This window comes from Melospiza georgiana, chromosome 2 (genome assembly GCF_028018845.1).
Source record: "Melospiza georgiana isolate bMelGeo1 chromosome 2, bMelGeo1.pri, whole genome shotgun sequence".
Classification (NCBI taxonomy): domain Eukaryota; kingdom Metazoa; phylum Chordata; class Aves; order Passeriformes; family Passerellidae; genus Melospiza; species Melospiza georgiana.
Genome location: NC_080431.1, coordinates 86,324,175 through 86,341,367, shown reverse-complemented (window position 1 = coordinate 86,341,367; position 17,193 = coordinate 86,324,175). Strand labels below are relative to the sequence as shown.

General features: G+C 38.0%; 1 protein-coding gene across 1 annotated transcript in view; it reads right to left on the bottom strand.

The window, feature by feature from the left end:
• Positions 1-13,139, bottom strand: part of F5 (coagulation factor V) — a 36,015-nt gene extending 22,876 nt beyond the window's left edge. Inside the window, exons 1-7 of the mRNA XM_058045100.1 lie at positions 11,975-13,139; positions 8,801-8,892; positions 7,692-7,814; positions 6,408-6,620; positions 3,455-3,598; positions 2,322-2,543; positions 1,645-1,810 (exon numbers count right to left, since the gene is read on the bottom strand). Coding sequence (XP_057901083.1) covers positions 1,645-1,810; positions 2,322-2,543; positions 3,455-3,598; positions 6,408-6,620; positions 7,692-7,814; positions 8,801-8,892; positions 11,975-12,135 — 1,121 coding nt within the window. The 5' untranslated portion in view covers positions 12,136-13,139. The remainder of the gene's footprint in view (positions 1-1,644; positions 1,811-2,321; positions 2,544-3,454; positions 3,599-6,407; positions 6,621-7,691; positions 7,815-8,800; positions 8,893-11,974) is intronic.
• Positions 13,140-17,193: the final 4,054 nt, after the last annotated feature.

The following is a 17,193-nucleotide window of genomic DNA, read 5'->3' as shown; positions in this document are numbered from 1 at the left end:
CACAACTTGAATAGTAGCATCTGTTAAAATACAAAATTAGTATTCAAGCAACTGGTAGAAATCTCACTGCTTGAAAAAAAAAATCCAAACCCTAAACTAACCTAATGCTTCTCACCCCAAATTCTAACCTAAATTAGGTAAGAAGAATCTTAGATCATTACTTGTACTTTGGCATTATATATGACCAATTAATATCAGAGTTTACATTTAATTTAATTTAACAGTATACATACAAGTACGAAACAAAATGAAGCAGCAGGTACACTTCTAAGGTAAGACAGAAATCACTGTTCTCCTTTTTCAAAGGCCTAGTTGGGCATGGAGAAAAAAACCCCAATTTGCTCACGGTAGCAAAGACTCCAGGAGAAATAGGATCAGAATCTTAATCCCAGTCAGGCACTATACAGTAAGTAGTGTTATACTGAAGTCTCAAACTTTTTTTTGTTGTCACTCACATTTCAAAAAAGGTTACTGAAAAGGGATAAACTGCAGTTTTGAACAAAGGAGGAAAAATCAGAGCACTGAGATGGTTAAGTAAGGCAGTGTGAGTGGCAGGAAAGATACATCAAATTTGTTCGGTGCAGTTCAAGAACACATAAGGGAAGCAAATCATGCCAAAGGAGAGTGAGTTGTGCAAACACTATATTTCTAAGGAGGCATATGAAATTATAACCCTTACAGAATAAGGAATTTGTTTATTCTGCTTAAATCCTTAAAGATTCTTATGAATATCAGCTTGTAAAGGCTCATAAAGGCACAAATAACACTGGGGAACTGACAGATAGCAAATTTAACCCCACAGATCACTGATAGCACTGTACACTATGACATCATGTATGTTACAGAATTCCTTCTATTTGTCTTAAGTTGAGCAAAATAGCCCAATACGCTTCTTTATTATGACTTGTACTCCATCTACATTGGTACTATGCAGACATCATTTATAGAGAGCTCTTTCTCCTGTTCCCTAAACACTTTATTGTACTGAACTTTTAAAAACTTATAATCTCCAGAAATATTCCTTCCTTCCAAGGATTGTTTATTTCACCAGAATTGATGCTGAAAAGTATGTTAGAAAATAATCTTGTATGCTGCTTTGGACAATTCCTCAGTCACCTTGTTATTTTGAGCTCACTGTGAGAGGAAAAAGAAGGTGCCCACTGTTGGGCTTCTCAGCAAAGAAAGTCACTGACACTGGTGAGAGTCCAGTGAAGGGCCACCATGGTGATCAGGGAGCCAGAGCACCTGGCATAGAAGCACAATTCCAGTTTCTTCAGTCAGGCAAAGACATAGTTAAGGGAGCATCTTATGTTTAACCTCAACTATCAAATTGACATTATAGAGAAAGCAGGACCACGTGCTTCTCAAAGCTGCACGGTGAAGAGATGAGACACAATGGCCACAAAGTGCAATATGAGGAAGAACATTTAGAAATCAGGAAAAACGCTTTCACTGTGAAGCTGCAAAGATGCCAAGAGAAGCTGAGGGGTCCCTGCACTTGGAAACAATAAAAATGCAACTGCATAAGGTCCAGTGCAACTGGATCCAGCTTTGCTATTGGATACCAAGAGGCTCTTTCCAACCACAATTATCCTGTGATTTCATGCTAACATTCTCTATTATACTGACAAACCAGTATTTTACCTATCAAGGGTGTCTGGAATTCTTGGGGCATAATCCCAGGTAACTTCTTCTGCAGCAATGAAATAGTCCCAGGTTTGGACCATAAGACGTTCTCTATAGGAGAGACGACTCTTCTTCACCTCTTTGTCCCCACAATCCCTTACAGCGAGGTAACCGTGCATTCCAGCTAATTGAGAGGAAACAGGACCATAGTGATTGCCCATCTGAGGAACTCTTACCACTTCAGCTGTTTTTTACCCCTGAAAGATATCTCCTGCTCTTATAAGAGAGATGTTTTTCTCATACTTTAAAACAGAATTCTGATTATTGCTGAAAGATACCACTTTCAAATGGCAAAGAGAAAATATTTTCATCACATTGAAGTACCCTTAGCTGAAAGTACTCAGTTTCTCAGGAAATTGGTGGTTTCTTACTAATTTTATAGTGGTGCGTATCTGAACAGTTCACAGAGACTTAGATGCTGGTGTATTGAATCACTGTTGCTCTGTGCTGTGGACACTGCAGATAAGAGTATCTTTCAGTTCAACATGCACTTCCAACAGAACGCCTGGTTCTTGGTTATTTTCTTAGTGAAATGACAAAACCACCTGAAACCGTACTGTTGTAAAACAGCAGAAGCCATTTGGGACATGGAGAAGAAAAGCTTTACAGGTGCCTATAACTAGATGTTTCCTTGCCTTGCAGGTGCTTTTGGACAAGAGAAGATATGAGCCACCTTCCTTCCTCAGTCACTGTCATGTTTACGGTGGTTGAGGCTCCTCCCACCAAGTTAACAGCAGAAACTCGGCGACGTTTTTCCTCCATGGACTGGCCATTGATGTGAATGGAGAAGATTTCTGGCTTGGAACTCATTCCTATCAAGTGCCAACTAATGTTGTCATATGCACAAGCCTCTAAATCTAAAAGAGACAGGAGATTAGGGTTCAGAATACAGGCAAATCATGCAAGTTCCCTATGCGCCCTAGGTTTGAAGGGAGTCTTCACTGAAAACATTAAAAAAAATTGCTGTGATCAATGTTTGCAACAAGAGGAAGTTTCAGAAGCGTGTAAATGGAACAGATACCAAAATCACGTGTCAGTGGAAGACAAATGTTTAAATCTTACCTGCAAGTGATAAACTGGCTTACAACAAGCTGGCAAAAAATGGAAAAAAACCCAGTGCCTTCTTTTGGAAAGCTGACTTGTCCTTGCTTGGGGAGTGAGGGGAAAAGAGGGCAGGGAATGCAAAGAACAAAGCAAGGATCTAAGCTAAAGATTGATGAGGTACTTAGTGACAGTAACTATATTCTTCAATATTTTCTTAAAAAAATTCCCATTTAAGACAATCTTTTATATTTGCTCAATGGATGGGAGAGAGATATTTAAGTTTTTTCTTAGGAAAACAAGAGAAAAGCCCCACTACCATCTTCCTAGTCTGCTCACTTAATTGTGTCTTTTAATGATAACTGACTTTCCACTTTCAGGAAGTTTTGCACCCAGTATGTAGAACCAAAAATTCACTTAAATCATTCTCTCATTATCAGCTTGCTAAAAAAATGAGGAGCTTATTAATTCTTTTTTTAAAGTTAGTAATTCTTTTCTTCTAGCAGAAGTCTTCTCAGAGGTAATCTCATTGTTCCTATTGGTAATTTGGTGTTACTCCCTTTCAGCAGCACAGTTTTTCTTCCAGAATTTAGATGCTCGCAGACACATTCTAAAAAAGGCTGTATCCCTTTTCTCCACATTCCCATTCTTGTGCAAAAAAAGCAACTAAAGGTAATATTCACTGTTCATAAATGTTAGTTTAATTTCATGTAAGTTGGCACAGTACCTGGTAACGTTCCATCAGTATAGCCATTAATTGTATACTTGACTGATGCTGATTTTTGCCAACTCTTGTTCTCATCAAACACACCAAACATCAGTACATATTCCCTGTCAAAATGTTTCTGTGACCCATCCTCATTTAGACTTCCTGTGAAGGAGAAACAATAGGTCTTAGTTTAGGGCAGAAATAAAGCAGATTTCACATGCAGTTGCATTAATACATATTTAATGAACTTGTTTCACCTGTTAGCATATACTGGCTGAGCCTGATGAAAACAAAGCCTGAAGAATGCTCATAATGTGATTTTATTTCTGGAAGTACTTTTGTATTGGGTAAGCGCAAAATCAAAAGTCTGAAGTATTCCAGAGAAGATAAACATCATGCAATGAATTGTCTCAGACAATTTCTGGCAACATGTTGCAGAGATCGCCTTAAAGAAGGAGAGTGTCGAACACCTTTGGTTCTCAATCAGGTGCTGCTCTCTCTTTTCAGAGTGTGTGACAAGGAGAAGAGTGATGGCAGAGTCACCAGCAGTGTGAACAGCACCTTTTCAAGCACTGAGGTCATCAGCACCTTTAAAAAGCTTAAAACCAACCACTCGGCAAACAACATTTACACACAAAAGACTTCAACAGACACTGCTGTGCTGGATCAGTTACAAGAAATTGTCCTGGGTGATTTTGTGATACAGATGTAATTTTTGTCCAGAAGTAGAATTCATTCTGGACATGCCACACAGAACTGGTGTGATTTTTACTGATTCTTTCTGTAGATTGCTCACATCAAAAACTTCCACTTGCTACTTTCAAAACATAATCTGGTCCCTCTGGATTGCAAGAATGAAAAATTTGCAAACATACTGATTATTCTACCTAGGAAGAGGCAGTGGAAGAAATTATCTTCAATATATTTTTTTAATTTATGGGAAGCTACAAAGCTCTGGTTTCCTTCACAAAAGAAGCCTCAGATCGACAGAGAAATTTATCTACTTGCCACACAAAGAACATTCAGGCAGTGCTTTAACTCAAAGATCCAATTTTTATAACCTTAACTACCTCTTAAATGTGTCAGACCATGGGGAGCTGACCCCAAACAGCAGCCAAACACCCACTTCAATGCCTTCCCATCCCCAATGGGACAGGAGAGAGAACAGGAGGAACAAAAATGAGAAAACTCATGGGTCAATAAAGACGGTTCAAAGGTGAAGGAAAGAGGGAAAACAACAAACAACACAGAAAAAAAAACCCACTCATCTCCCACAAGCTGACTGATGTCCAGTAAGTATCTCAAAAACTGTCATCTTGGAAGTCAACACCCCCATTCTTCCCACAGTGTTGTTTCCTCCTCTGCCTCCATTTTTTATTGCAGAATGATGTTAATGGTAGAAAATAATCCTTTGGCCAATCTCTTTCATCTGTCCAGATGGGTCTTCTCCCAACCCCTTGTCCATCCCAAACCCACCATTTGGGGAGGTCTGAGCAGGAAAAAGAGAAAGCTTTGACACCGTGCAAGCACTGTTCAGCAACAGCTCAAACATGGGTGAGTGTATTATGGATGCCATTATGCCACAAATCCAAAACACAGCACCATATGAGCTGCCGTGAAGAAACTAAACTCCATGCCAGGCAGACCAAATACACAGGTACCCCGCACATTTACACAGCACCCAGACAAAAATCTGTGTTCAGAAATCTTCAAAATATGCAGTGAGCTGTTTGTCTTTGTTCTAGCCAGAAACATACACCCAAATTTTCTTGAAGGCAGTGGTCACACCAGTCCATCTCAAATTCATGTCCTACTCAAGCCCAAAATGCATGAATTTGAGAAGCCTGAGAAAGAAGTAGTTTCAAAGTATTTGCCCAGATTAGCTCAACCAGTAGGCCATAAAATATGCATATACACAGAAACCCAAAGAAAGAAAAACTCAAGAAAAATCAGGAAAATAACAAGTCCTAGATAATACTAAAAGCACCAATCATAAAAAAAAAATCAGAAGGAACATAATTAATAACAAAGCAACTCCTTTGAGGTGATAAGAGTAGATGTGTTCTGCATTAAAATGGGTATCTATGGGTGAGGAGACTGTCCTTGTGCAACCCACACTGAACCAGTGTTCTGTTTACTTTCAGGGAAGCTTTAAGGTCCAAGTCCATGCAGTTTAGTCTACACAAACTTTTGACTCAAACTAAATCAGGCTAAATAACTCACAGTATGTCCACCACAAGAAGGATATATAATTTGGAAAAACCTTGGATTTTAGGGACCAGTAAGTAGTTTAAGTACTTTACACGGTGGCATGTTGTTTCAGTCATCACTCAAACCACAGAGATGTATCTAGCAGCCATTTACAAGTGCTATAAGACACCACTTATTAGTGGAGATGGAATTCAACGGTTCAGACAGCTAAAATCTAAAATCTCTGATCACATTCAAAAACAATTTTAAGACTTAAAATTTGCTCAAATTTGGCCATATCTTCAAATGACTAGCAAAAGACACACTGCTCTGTAATTTTAAAGCCAGGTTACAGAAGAGAAAGTGTTCCAGGTTCTTGATCAGACAGCCTTTAAAAGACAATGGGTAAAACAATTATTTCCTGCCTTATTCTCTGAAATGGCCCAACCATTTTGAATGAAGGTTTAGAAAATATTTATTCTTAGACAGGACATTTGAGGTCATATATTTAGCAGTTAAGCAACTGTAGATGCAACCAGTGCAGGCAAATGTATCTATATAATGATGTTTTCTGCCCATTCTATAATTATAGGATGAAACTGCATGAAAGCTGGCATTTAAAAATTCTAACATCTAAAAGAATGATGCTAAAAAACATTCATTTTACACTGCATGTAAAGATGTGAAAAAAAAAATAGATCTTCTCTCATTACCATACATGATAATCTTTGTTCAAAATGAAAATATACTACCTTATAGTAGTCTTACAGCATTTCATTACCTTTCTTACAGACCAGCAATGCTCCAACCAGACCAGAGTTAAAATCCATTGCCATGTTCTCATGAGAATAGTAAGCATAAGTAAGACAAGGAAGGTCAGCTTCTCTCGGACCAACTTCTTCTGGTATATCCCACACATATGTGTAGAGCTGGCCTGGAAGTACAGCATCATCTCGCTTTTCTGCAGGTGATGTTCTGTCATCATACAGGGAGCCTGCCAAGAAAAGAGTCAGTAGGGTGGCATGAAGAAAAAGAGCAATTAAAGTGCTTGGAATACCTTCCTATAATCAGCTCCAAAAGCTTGGTTTGATCTTGCTTATATGACACTTCAGCTTCAAAGAAGTAACTCATGATTCCACTCACACATTGCTGAGAGTAGCATGGGGAGAGTAGCTAATCCACCACCATCCTATTTGTTACAGATGAAAGATTTCCTAGAAGTATTATCACTGCCAAAAGTTTGGGCTCTTCATCAGTCTGAGTAGGGTTAGGATGGGATGAAGCTTCAGCCTCTGCTCACTGATGCTCTGCAGAGGAATACTGCCCACTCTGTCACCTTTCTAACTGTCTCTCAAAGTCACCGCATGGGCTGGCATTGCCTTGCTGCCTTAGGCCTTTTGTATACTGCACATCCACACATGGAGGCAGTAATGGCTCTTGTCTGTGCCTGCCATATCCAACAGATCTGCAATATGACAAAGCAGAGATAGAGAATTGAAATCTGAAGTGCAAAAGGAACATTAATTAATATGACAGTCAAACTGAACTGCCCATCCCTTCCAATGATATGTTCTGTTCAATTCCATGAGATGGAGCTGCAAAACTCCTTTTGCAACCAAAACCTTGCATGAATTTGTACACTGCAGGTCAAAGCTCTGGCTCAGCACCCAGGGCAGGGCAATCCAGGAAGCATGAGCAACCAAACTCACTTAGTGCTGGTACAGATATTTTAATGTCCATTTGGTCATTGCTTATAATCTGGTTTTGATGGACTCATGAGGGTGTGGAACAAAGCACAAAAATCCTGAGTATCCTGAGTAAATCCTGAGTAAATCCTGAGTATCAGAACAGCATGATCAGCACTGTTAGGAAACTGTGCTCATGACACTCACATTGCTAGTGTTACAGTGATGAACAAGAAGGGAGCTAACAATGAAGGTGTAATCCAGGATAAACAGATATTTGTGTTACACATAGCTTCACATATTGATCTAAATCCCTGTCAACATTTCATGCAGTAGTCTACAAGCAAATGAGCAAAACATGGAGTTTCTACAGTACTTACCTTCTTCAGTTTTGCTGTAAACTATGCCTTGAGGATGAATACTGACTGGCTTGTCAGCCATATTTTTAAGGTGAACCACTAAAGTATCTCCCACTTCAGCACGCAGGGTTGGTCCCAGAAGTCCTGTAGTTATTTAAGATAAAGAAAGGAAAATATTAATAAAACAGTATGTTCAGTGAAACAAAGAATTTTCTCCCCCTTCAAAAAATATTAGCTCTCAAAATACAAGTCTCAAAATTAATAGAGAATGTAATAACACTGCAATGAAGACTTACCCATAAAATGGCATATGGGAACTTAAAGGATATAGTGCATATTCCAAAATGTTATAAATTTTGCATCTGGCAACTAGCACTTAAAAATCACGGGAAAATAAGGGGGAAAAAGTTATTTACAAATACAGAAACTCTATCAAAAGTTTCATCCTGAGGTTCATTGAAAATTTCTAGACATCTTTCACATACAATTTCATTAAATAATTTTAGAAGATAAACATTTTATAATTTAAGAGTTTAGAGAACGGCATTCAAACACATTATTTTAACTAGCACTCTGAATGCCAGAAGTCACAGAACAAAGAGCTCTTTCAATTCCCAGATGTTATCCAAGTAAATAATCATTTCCATATTGCAAATTTCTTGAGGCATTTCCTGCAAAAGATTTCAAGAGCTGGTATCCCTACTCCCCATGTTGCAAAAACAAGCAATTGAAAAAGCTGCTAAGATAAGTTTTGGCTTGTAAGTCTCTTTTTTGGTAAACTATTTTGTATATATTTAGTTTCAGGCTTTAGGCTCCTTCACAAGGAATTCATAGTGTCATTGCTGCGGCTGTGCCAAATCTAAATGCATGTGGTAAATGTCATCAGATGCTGAAACCAAAGGGAACAACTTTGTATGGTGCAACTGATTTGCAGACAGTCACATCCTCTGAAAGCCCAACCTCTCCATGGCCTTTGGAAGCCTCGTTCCTGCACTGTAGAGACCTCATCCCCTGTGCCTATTTGGTTTATATGCAAATAATGGATGCAAAAATAAAAGTGTGCTTAGGTGGCCACTGGCTTTAAAATAAGGAACAAATCAAAATACTCAGGACATTTCATTCCTGTTTACCTGCAAATGTATTTGCTGGTTTTTCTTTTTTAAAATCCACTTCATATTCTCTGTAAGAAATTTTCTTAAATACAGGATCTGAATGTTCCAATCTGAAACCAAAAGAGTTATAAAAAATATTGAAAGGACGAAGATTCTCAGAGATGCCATTGCTGTTTGATGGAAATCTCAAAAAATGAATCTTGGAAATATATTTAATCACTTGCACATTTTGCTGAAGGAAAGAACACAGTCCAACTCTTTGTAGTGTCTTCACTTCTCCCTCTTACTCTATTGAATTTATGATGTTCCCGAACCAGATAATGTCATATAGGGCATCCAATATCCATACCTAGAATAGTTCACCAATGATTTTACAGGTGGTTTTTATGGGTCCTTTTGATTCTATAAAGGTATAAAGATGCCTTTGTTTTGTCCAAGACACAGAGGAAGATGTCTCAACCATATTTAACCTGGAAAGCATCTGACAAAATAGAGGAAAAGAAACCTGAATTTCTGTTTATTCAGCCCTATGGTTGAACTTTAAGACTCACCAGAAGGGTTTTAAAACAGCATTAACAGCAAGCTCCTGTCACAGGAATGACTCTGAAGGCAAGAACAAAGCTGTTCTCTGACAACAACCAAGGATGTCACAGAAAGTTAGAAAATGAGAAACAAGACTAAGGGCACTTTCCACTGCAAAGTGCCCTGAGTCTTGTTACATAAACAATTCGACACCCAGGAGACCACACAATGTTTTCTTAGAAAATATTTAGGCAAGCAGAAGGAAACCAGCAAACGACACTTCTGCAATGGAAACAATGATGAGAAGAGGGCTGAAACGGTAACAGCCCTTCACATTTATTGGTTTATTTACTATAGTATGTATGATGACTGAATCCAACAGTAATTCCACTTGCTCTCTTTGTAATGCCCTTTCAGGCACATTTCACAGTGAAGAGCTGATGGCCTGCTCAAGCATGGGGAGGCTGAGCAGAGAGAACCCACTTCAGTGACATACAGAGCCCATAAGGGGGAGATCTCTTTTGGAAGAGATCTCTTGTAAATTCCTCTGCACCCCTCTCTCACCACAGCGTAGTAAGGCAGAAGCAATTGGTGTTTCAATTAATTCCCCCCTCCTTAAAGTCATTGATAAAATTTTGTGTAACTTTAAGGGGAAAAGGATGGGATCCATAATGTTCATTGACAAGAGCTGCCCTAATGTGGCAAGGTTCATGAGAATATGCACGTAAGACTGTAGGGTAGAAGAGGAAATTTAGCAGTGCCGATTGTACAGTAAGGAGGAATAAAATACCTAGCACACTAACACTTCAGAAACATCACACTACGCAAGCAGGTTGAGTTACAGAACTTCCAGGGATTGCAGCAGCAACACCGCAAGATGCACAGATAATACATATTCACTTTATGCTGAAGTGCCTTATAAATAAATAGCACTTGTATATAGTAACAAACCTCTGCAAAGATAAAACTAACACTCAGAGAAATAAGGTGTCCTTTTCTAGTCACAATTAAGGAAACAGCTTGGGAAGAATCCATTTTCCTTTCAACCTCTCAAGTTATTTATAAATAAAAGCACCAAAGTAACAGATTCTTACACTGCATATAGACATGCAGCTTCTACTGAAATCAGCACAAGTTACATACCCCAATACCTTTGGGATCCAAGCCATCAAGCCATTAACTCTTCCTCAGTAAGTGTATTTGTGTTGTGAAGTCTTTTGTTTTTCTGGTTTTTTGAGGTTAAGTTTGTGGTTTTGTTGGGTTTTCTTTGCTTGTTTGTTTTGGGTTTTAGTTAAATTTCTATAAGCTCTATAAAATTCATTAGTCCCATCTGGGATGTGACTGGCTCTAAATACTTAGGCAAAGTAACCCAATAGATATTGAACATAAAACACTGCTGGGTTATCTCAGAGAACTTCAGCTGAGGTTTTAGACAGTCTTCTGAGTCTCTACTGCATGAAAACACTCCATCCACAATGTGAATTTACCCAAATAGCAGTTGATGTTTACATTGATGCACCCAGTGTAGAAGAGAATGAAGCTTTAACTAGTAAATTCACATGTCCAGGTCAATACTTAAATGGCAGCTGGCTTCATGTCCCTACCTTTAAATCCTATTTTCTTCTGTCTTGCCATTTTGACATTATGCTTATACCAGTTCTGTTAAATTGTCAAGGGGGTTTTAAAACCAAGGAACTTTGCTATAATTAGATCTTGGAAAAAAAAAGTTAGAAAGTCATAATCTGAACTGAAAGTATCTTTTCCATATTATCCTGAAATGCAATACATGTTCAGAAAAAAATAATCACAAAAAAAGAAAAAAGAAAAAAAAAGAAAAAAAAAAAGTCATCCACCTATAATTTAGGAGGACAAGTAATTTTAAATTAATGTTAATGTTTCATTTTTAGTAGTTCTCCTCCCTAATTTATGCACAACTCGAAATTACATCCATGTTCTGAAATCTGTAGCATTGCTCTTGCAGTGTTTATAATGCTAAGGACAGTAGCAGTAATAAAAATAACGTATTTTATATTCTTGATTGGTGGATGCAGGTAGGCTGGCCACTGTGCAATGCTATCTGAAAAAAATAAAATCAGTATTTTCACTTAATAAAGCAGAGAAATGCTTGATCTTACCCCCTTTACTGATCAGAGTGTACACTTCACAAAAGCTCTGAACAACTCAGAAATGGTACTAGTTCCAAAGTTCATCTGGCTCTGATTTAAGTGAAAGTGACAGCATCAAAACTGGAACATAATTATTCCTTCAGCAAATTCTAAAGTCCTAAATTTTTTGAGATCTTACCGAACCATGGCTCAACATTGCTCAACATCCATGTACCTAAAATAAATACATTAAAAAACCCCAAGCAACGAACATTAAGCTATGCAAAAATGACAAAAGCAAGTCCTGGAGCTTATTTAACAGAAGTGCTCTGAAAGCATAAAAATAATTCTATCCACTAATGCAGCAAATAAAAAGGAGCTTTTAATATGTCACTGGCTATAGTTCAGATCATGCTGTTTAAGGTCAACCAAGTTCCTCTGAAATCAACAGATTGTGCTCCAAAGTCCTCCTGGTCTCTGCAATTCCACAAGAGATGAGAGACAAAAACCACTTGCCAGTCCCAAGGGAGGACTAATTTCATCCTTTTATCCTGTACTTTGTTACCTGGACTTTTCCTCAGGTTGTGGTTTGTAGGTCCAGCTGGTGATCTGTGCAGCTATATAGTGCTCTCTGACCTTCACAGCTCCTGCCACATGCTGCTCTGAGTCTGGCCACCATGAACCAAGCAGAAGCAAGAGAAAAATCTGCAAGCAGTGCAGAGTCATGGTAGAGATGCCTGTTAAAGCTGCTCTGGAAGACAAGGCAGAAACCACTGCTTTTATTGCTGTTGTTGCTTCTAACTTCCTCTCAGAAATGAAATAATTATGATGCAACAGGGTAACAACATTTGCTGTGCTCAGGTCATTGCTCTTCACCTCTGCCTCCCCTTACTGACAGGGATCCAATAGAGATAAAAAAACTGTTTAAACTATCTTCCTTCCCCTCCTCCACACCACCTCCAGCAAGAGACGTGCACCAAGGAGAAGCAGCTTCAGCACTACTAGGTGGTTGGGTCATTGTGTACTGAGGCAGCAGGATATCAGAGGCAGAAGATTATTTAGATTACTTCAATTACAGGATGTTTGACTTATGTGGTTAGGAAGAAGAGGGGCATATTTTCTATCTTCCCAGAAAACAGAAATCCAGCACATGGCTGGTACTGATGGAAATTTCCCAGGTTGATGTTACACCTCCTTAGAAATCATTCCCAGGTTAAAAGCAAAATACTGAAGGATTAAGCACAGGGAGTAGAATTGGGTGCAGAGCTACAATCTCGTTCAGATCACCATGCACTGCATGCTCAGAACAGTAAGGCAGCCGCCCTTCCAAACGTTGCCAGCTTCAGCTTGATTCCCACTACACTCCCAAATACCTCAGGTAATAGGTAACCAGTGGGCTTCTCAGTGGCAGCTACCAGGTTAGACAGGAGACTTCTAACCTAGTCTTGACTAGGGTCTGTTGGCGTTTATCTAACAAGAAATTATTAGGAAAATACCTTTTGATAAGATAATTACCAATGTCAACTGCAGTACCAAAAATGTTTCCCTGCTTTTGCCAGTACTAAGAAGCTGGTCAAAACAACAAGTAAATTGTTGATCATGTTTCCCACACACTCAATTACTAGAAAAAGAAGAAATCCTATCTAATTTTGTTGTGTCCAACACAAGAAAAAATGAAACCAATATTTTCAATACTGTTTTCCAAATATTTTAATGAAAAAATTACCTACACCTCCAAATCAAAACAACTCCAGTCCAGAACTAGACAAAAAGGACATTTCATTTTGTACTACTTCAAAAGAAAACCTGATCAACTCCAGGTTTGATATATTTTTTAACAGCAGAATGGCCTAACTGGCAGCTTGGTTAATTCTATCCAAACTATAAGGTACCATAAGGACTTGAAAGAACTAGGGGAGATGGCTCAAAAAAAAAAAAAAAAATTGATGAAGACCAACAGCTACATGCTCACCACCAAACATCAGGATCATTTGGTACATAAACCTGAGAACAATTAGTTCACTTAGACAGCACATGACTACCAACATCATGGTGTATTTCTTTAAACAAATCTTCCTGTGATTCTGTTTTATGAACTAATTGTTTGCATTAAAAATATCCATTATAAGTAGGCTTCTAAGAATTTTTCCTTTTAATAAAAAGCTAAAATATTGCAGGCTAAAAATTAATACCCAGATTACGTCATTAACACCCTCTGCTTTGTGTGTTAGCTGGGAATCATCAAAGCTGACGTCAATTGGTTACTTCCCTTTTATCCATTTTGAGGAACTGGGGAGCTGTACTTTTGAAATTTCTTAGTCAACGAATTATGCAGCATTACTCTAAAGGTAAGAATTTCTTTCATAAGTGTGGCTGATCATATTGATAGTTTTAAAGATCAGTATCAAATTGAACTAGAGATACTTTCCATTAAGCTACATTGACTGCCATTTGTTACCCTTCTTTAATCCTTTAAGAACAAGAAATCCAATACTGGCTGCTTGCTTACTTTCTCCTCACATTTTAAGTATCAATGTAAAATTGACTTGCCTGAAATCATCTGCATCAGCCTTAGGTTTTTTTTCTTTTTTCTTTTATTTAAGCTATTCCATCACATCACATCACATCCTCTAGGCTTTATGAAGTTTCAGTGTTCTGAAAATCATTATTAATAATCCAAAGATATTGTTCCCTTCCATCTGATCATTAATTTCTAATATTTGTTATTATATCTTGTCTGATGTTGTAAAAGGCTTATACATACATATAATTTTTTTAAAATTAGTGTTGGCTGGCTGCAAGCTATTACTATTAGTCCATGAGAAGTGACTACAGAATGCATTCTTTCAGGCTGGAATCTTCCAAGACAATGCAAGTTTATAGGTTATTCATACATTTAGCTGCAATCTTTTTTTCTACTTCACAACACTGCACATGCTGCAAACTTCGTATTTTATCATCACTGCTTACTGACATGTTCAAGTGTAAATTACAAGTCAACAACATAAAATCATGTGGTCAAAAGCCATGCATGGCAGAATGTGGGTCCAGTGCAGGCTGGCAAGACAATCTCTGCAGCAGAATGAACAAGGCTATTCCCAAAATAAAGCAGTACCTTTGGGATGTACTGATTCTGAAATGCCAAATGAAAGTCGGGTATGGAAAGAGAAGCCTAGGAAATATCTTTTAACACTAAGAGCAGGTCTGTGTCTTCCAACTGGGCAAGATTATTGTCTATTCTGACACCCAGTAATTATGGTCCTGATTTCTTGTTATGCTACATGTGAAAACATACTAAGGGTATACTTGCAGTCCTGCTCTAAAAGCTGACCAGTAAAATTAACTGGCAGTGCCAGTTTTCCACCTAGGCTGGGTGAAATAGCCTAGGCTGATTCTGAGCAGTCATGAACAGATCTTTAAAAAGAGATGTAAAGTGGTGATATGTAACTTGCTGCAAACAAATTAGGATCCACAACAAACTTGTTTCTACTTCATTAAAAAAAATACCCAAAGTGCCAGCAGGCAGGCAGTCATATCCTGATGCCTGCCATCAGCTTTCACAACTGGTGACAGACAGAGAGCTAGTACAGAGAAGAAAAAGTCGTACAATTGTGGAATTGCTTGCTAATAATGCCCTATGAGAGATCTCTCTCTCATTCAAACTCACCAATCAATGCACAGTGGCCCTGCACTTGGTTTAGTGCAGGGTGAACAGGCTTCATGGGCAAACAAGGAGTTAATTATTGAATCGCCAGTGAACACTGGTTCAGAAGTAGGTAAAAGACAGAGGGGGCACTTACCAAATCTGCCAGGCACTAACGGGAACAGAGGCCATCAGCCCAATTTCTTCACTTCTCCATGTGGGTGCTAAAGCCAAGAAAGGTTAACCTGTGAAACAGCTCAGTTTAGAAGCTGAAAGTAGATGTGCCATGCCAAAAAAAACATATAAGCAGGCAAAAAAAAAGATGCAAGAGAAACGAAGGCTTTCTTTCAGAGAACAAGTCACAAAAGAAGATGTATGTCTCTTGATGACAGCCTACACAAGAACACATTGTGTACACTGTTAAGGGTAGGCAGGCTGTGTGACTTCTGTGGTCATAAACAAACTAAAAGGCAGTAAGAATGTAGAAGAGCATTTCAGTTTGCCTTGGCACTTCAGAAGTGCTTCAGAAGACAAATAATCATGTTAATTTAAACCTAAATACCTTAATGTGTTAAACTTGTATTTCTTCTTAGCAGATGTCCCTTGTTAGAATTGCGGTGTTTCTCCAGTCGATGTTTACCAAAAACAATTATTTAGCAGGACCGAAAACTATTGGTACAGAGATGCTGAATTCAGTAAGGTTGCAGGAAAAAAAAATAAACATGTTTATTTTCTTAACACTGTAAAACCTAATTTCAGTGCTTTAACAAATTTGTCTAAAACTACTGGCTTGTGGTCTGAAAAAACTCATTTTAAGGAACTAACAAGAATATACAAGCTTCCTCTCTTCAAAAACTGCGTTAATGATATTTCACTTAAAATTCTGGACTGACTCAAATGAAGCCCATTTTTTTCTTCCTGCGTGTTTAATTTTTGCCAGAAAAATTTCCGTTTGACTCAACAAACAATTTTTCTCCTACTCATTGTTTGTGTTCTCTGTGTTCCAGTTTGTCTTCTTTACTAAGAGATTTCTTTATTTGCCCAAGCTTACAATTGATATGCACCATGGGAGCAGCTGGCCTCATGCTAAGTCAGTCTAGCACATATTCATCTTTGATTTCTTTCTGTAGAGAACAACAGCAAGGATACCAGTGCAAGAGTTTGCAGCTAGGAAGATTCATATTCTTTTCATCATAAATCATTGCTGCAACAGAAACTGGACTATCAAAAAAGAGAAAGCCTCTTATCAAGTTGTACACACCTACTTCCAACAATAAGGACATTCTGATATTCTGAATGAAATAAATTTTTCATCCTTTATACAGTTGAATTTTCTACATCCAGATATAATTTTTTCCCCCAAATAATAGACTTAAAACAGATCTTGCAAGTTACATGCATAAAAGGTTATTTTTCTGTAGTAAAGCAGATAGGCATGTTTCAGAAAGAAACATGAAATCAGTAAGCTCTTAGCACAGTAAGACCCTGAATTATAAGTGTCCCTACAGACTTTACAACACAAATTCAAAGCATTCTAGTTCTCTAGCAATGGCTGAGGCTGTTAGTTAGCAAGCTGGTTAAACAAACACTACTTTCCCACACCTAAAAATGCTGCCACAGAAGGACAAAGTTGAAATTGCCCTGTTTGTGTAACACTTATTTCCATCCTTCATTACTTGTAATTTAGGCTTTGATCAGACTTTTAAAATACTAATACAGACCTGCACTTCCCACACTTACTGCTTTGATTTTTATCTTCCACATGAATTTTTTATTGGAAGCAAGTATTTATTGGTATTTAAAATTTTTTTACTATTATTATGCTATTTTTACATTTCATTGAAGACTAGGTATCTGAAGTTTGACAATAGGCTGTGATGATCATTATTTTACATCGCTGTGAGGTTATTCCCTTTGCATCATAACTCATTCACTCTGCCTAGTCAGTAGAATCAAAACTTCACCCACACCTTCACTGCATGCAGCACCTATAAACAAGAACATACCCAAAGCCCAGGATCAAGAAACAGAAGGCAAGCAAAAAGCCATAAGAACTGTAAGGTGTGTTGTAGGAAAGTGAGCAGAGCAGAATGCCTCAGAAGCTCTTCTGATGCCAACACAAAATTCAGGTAATTGATAAT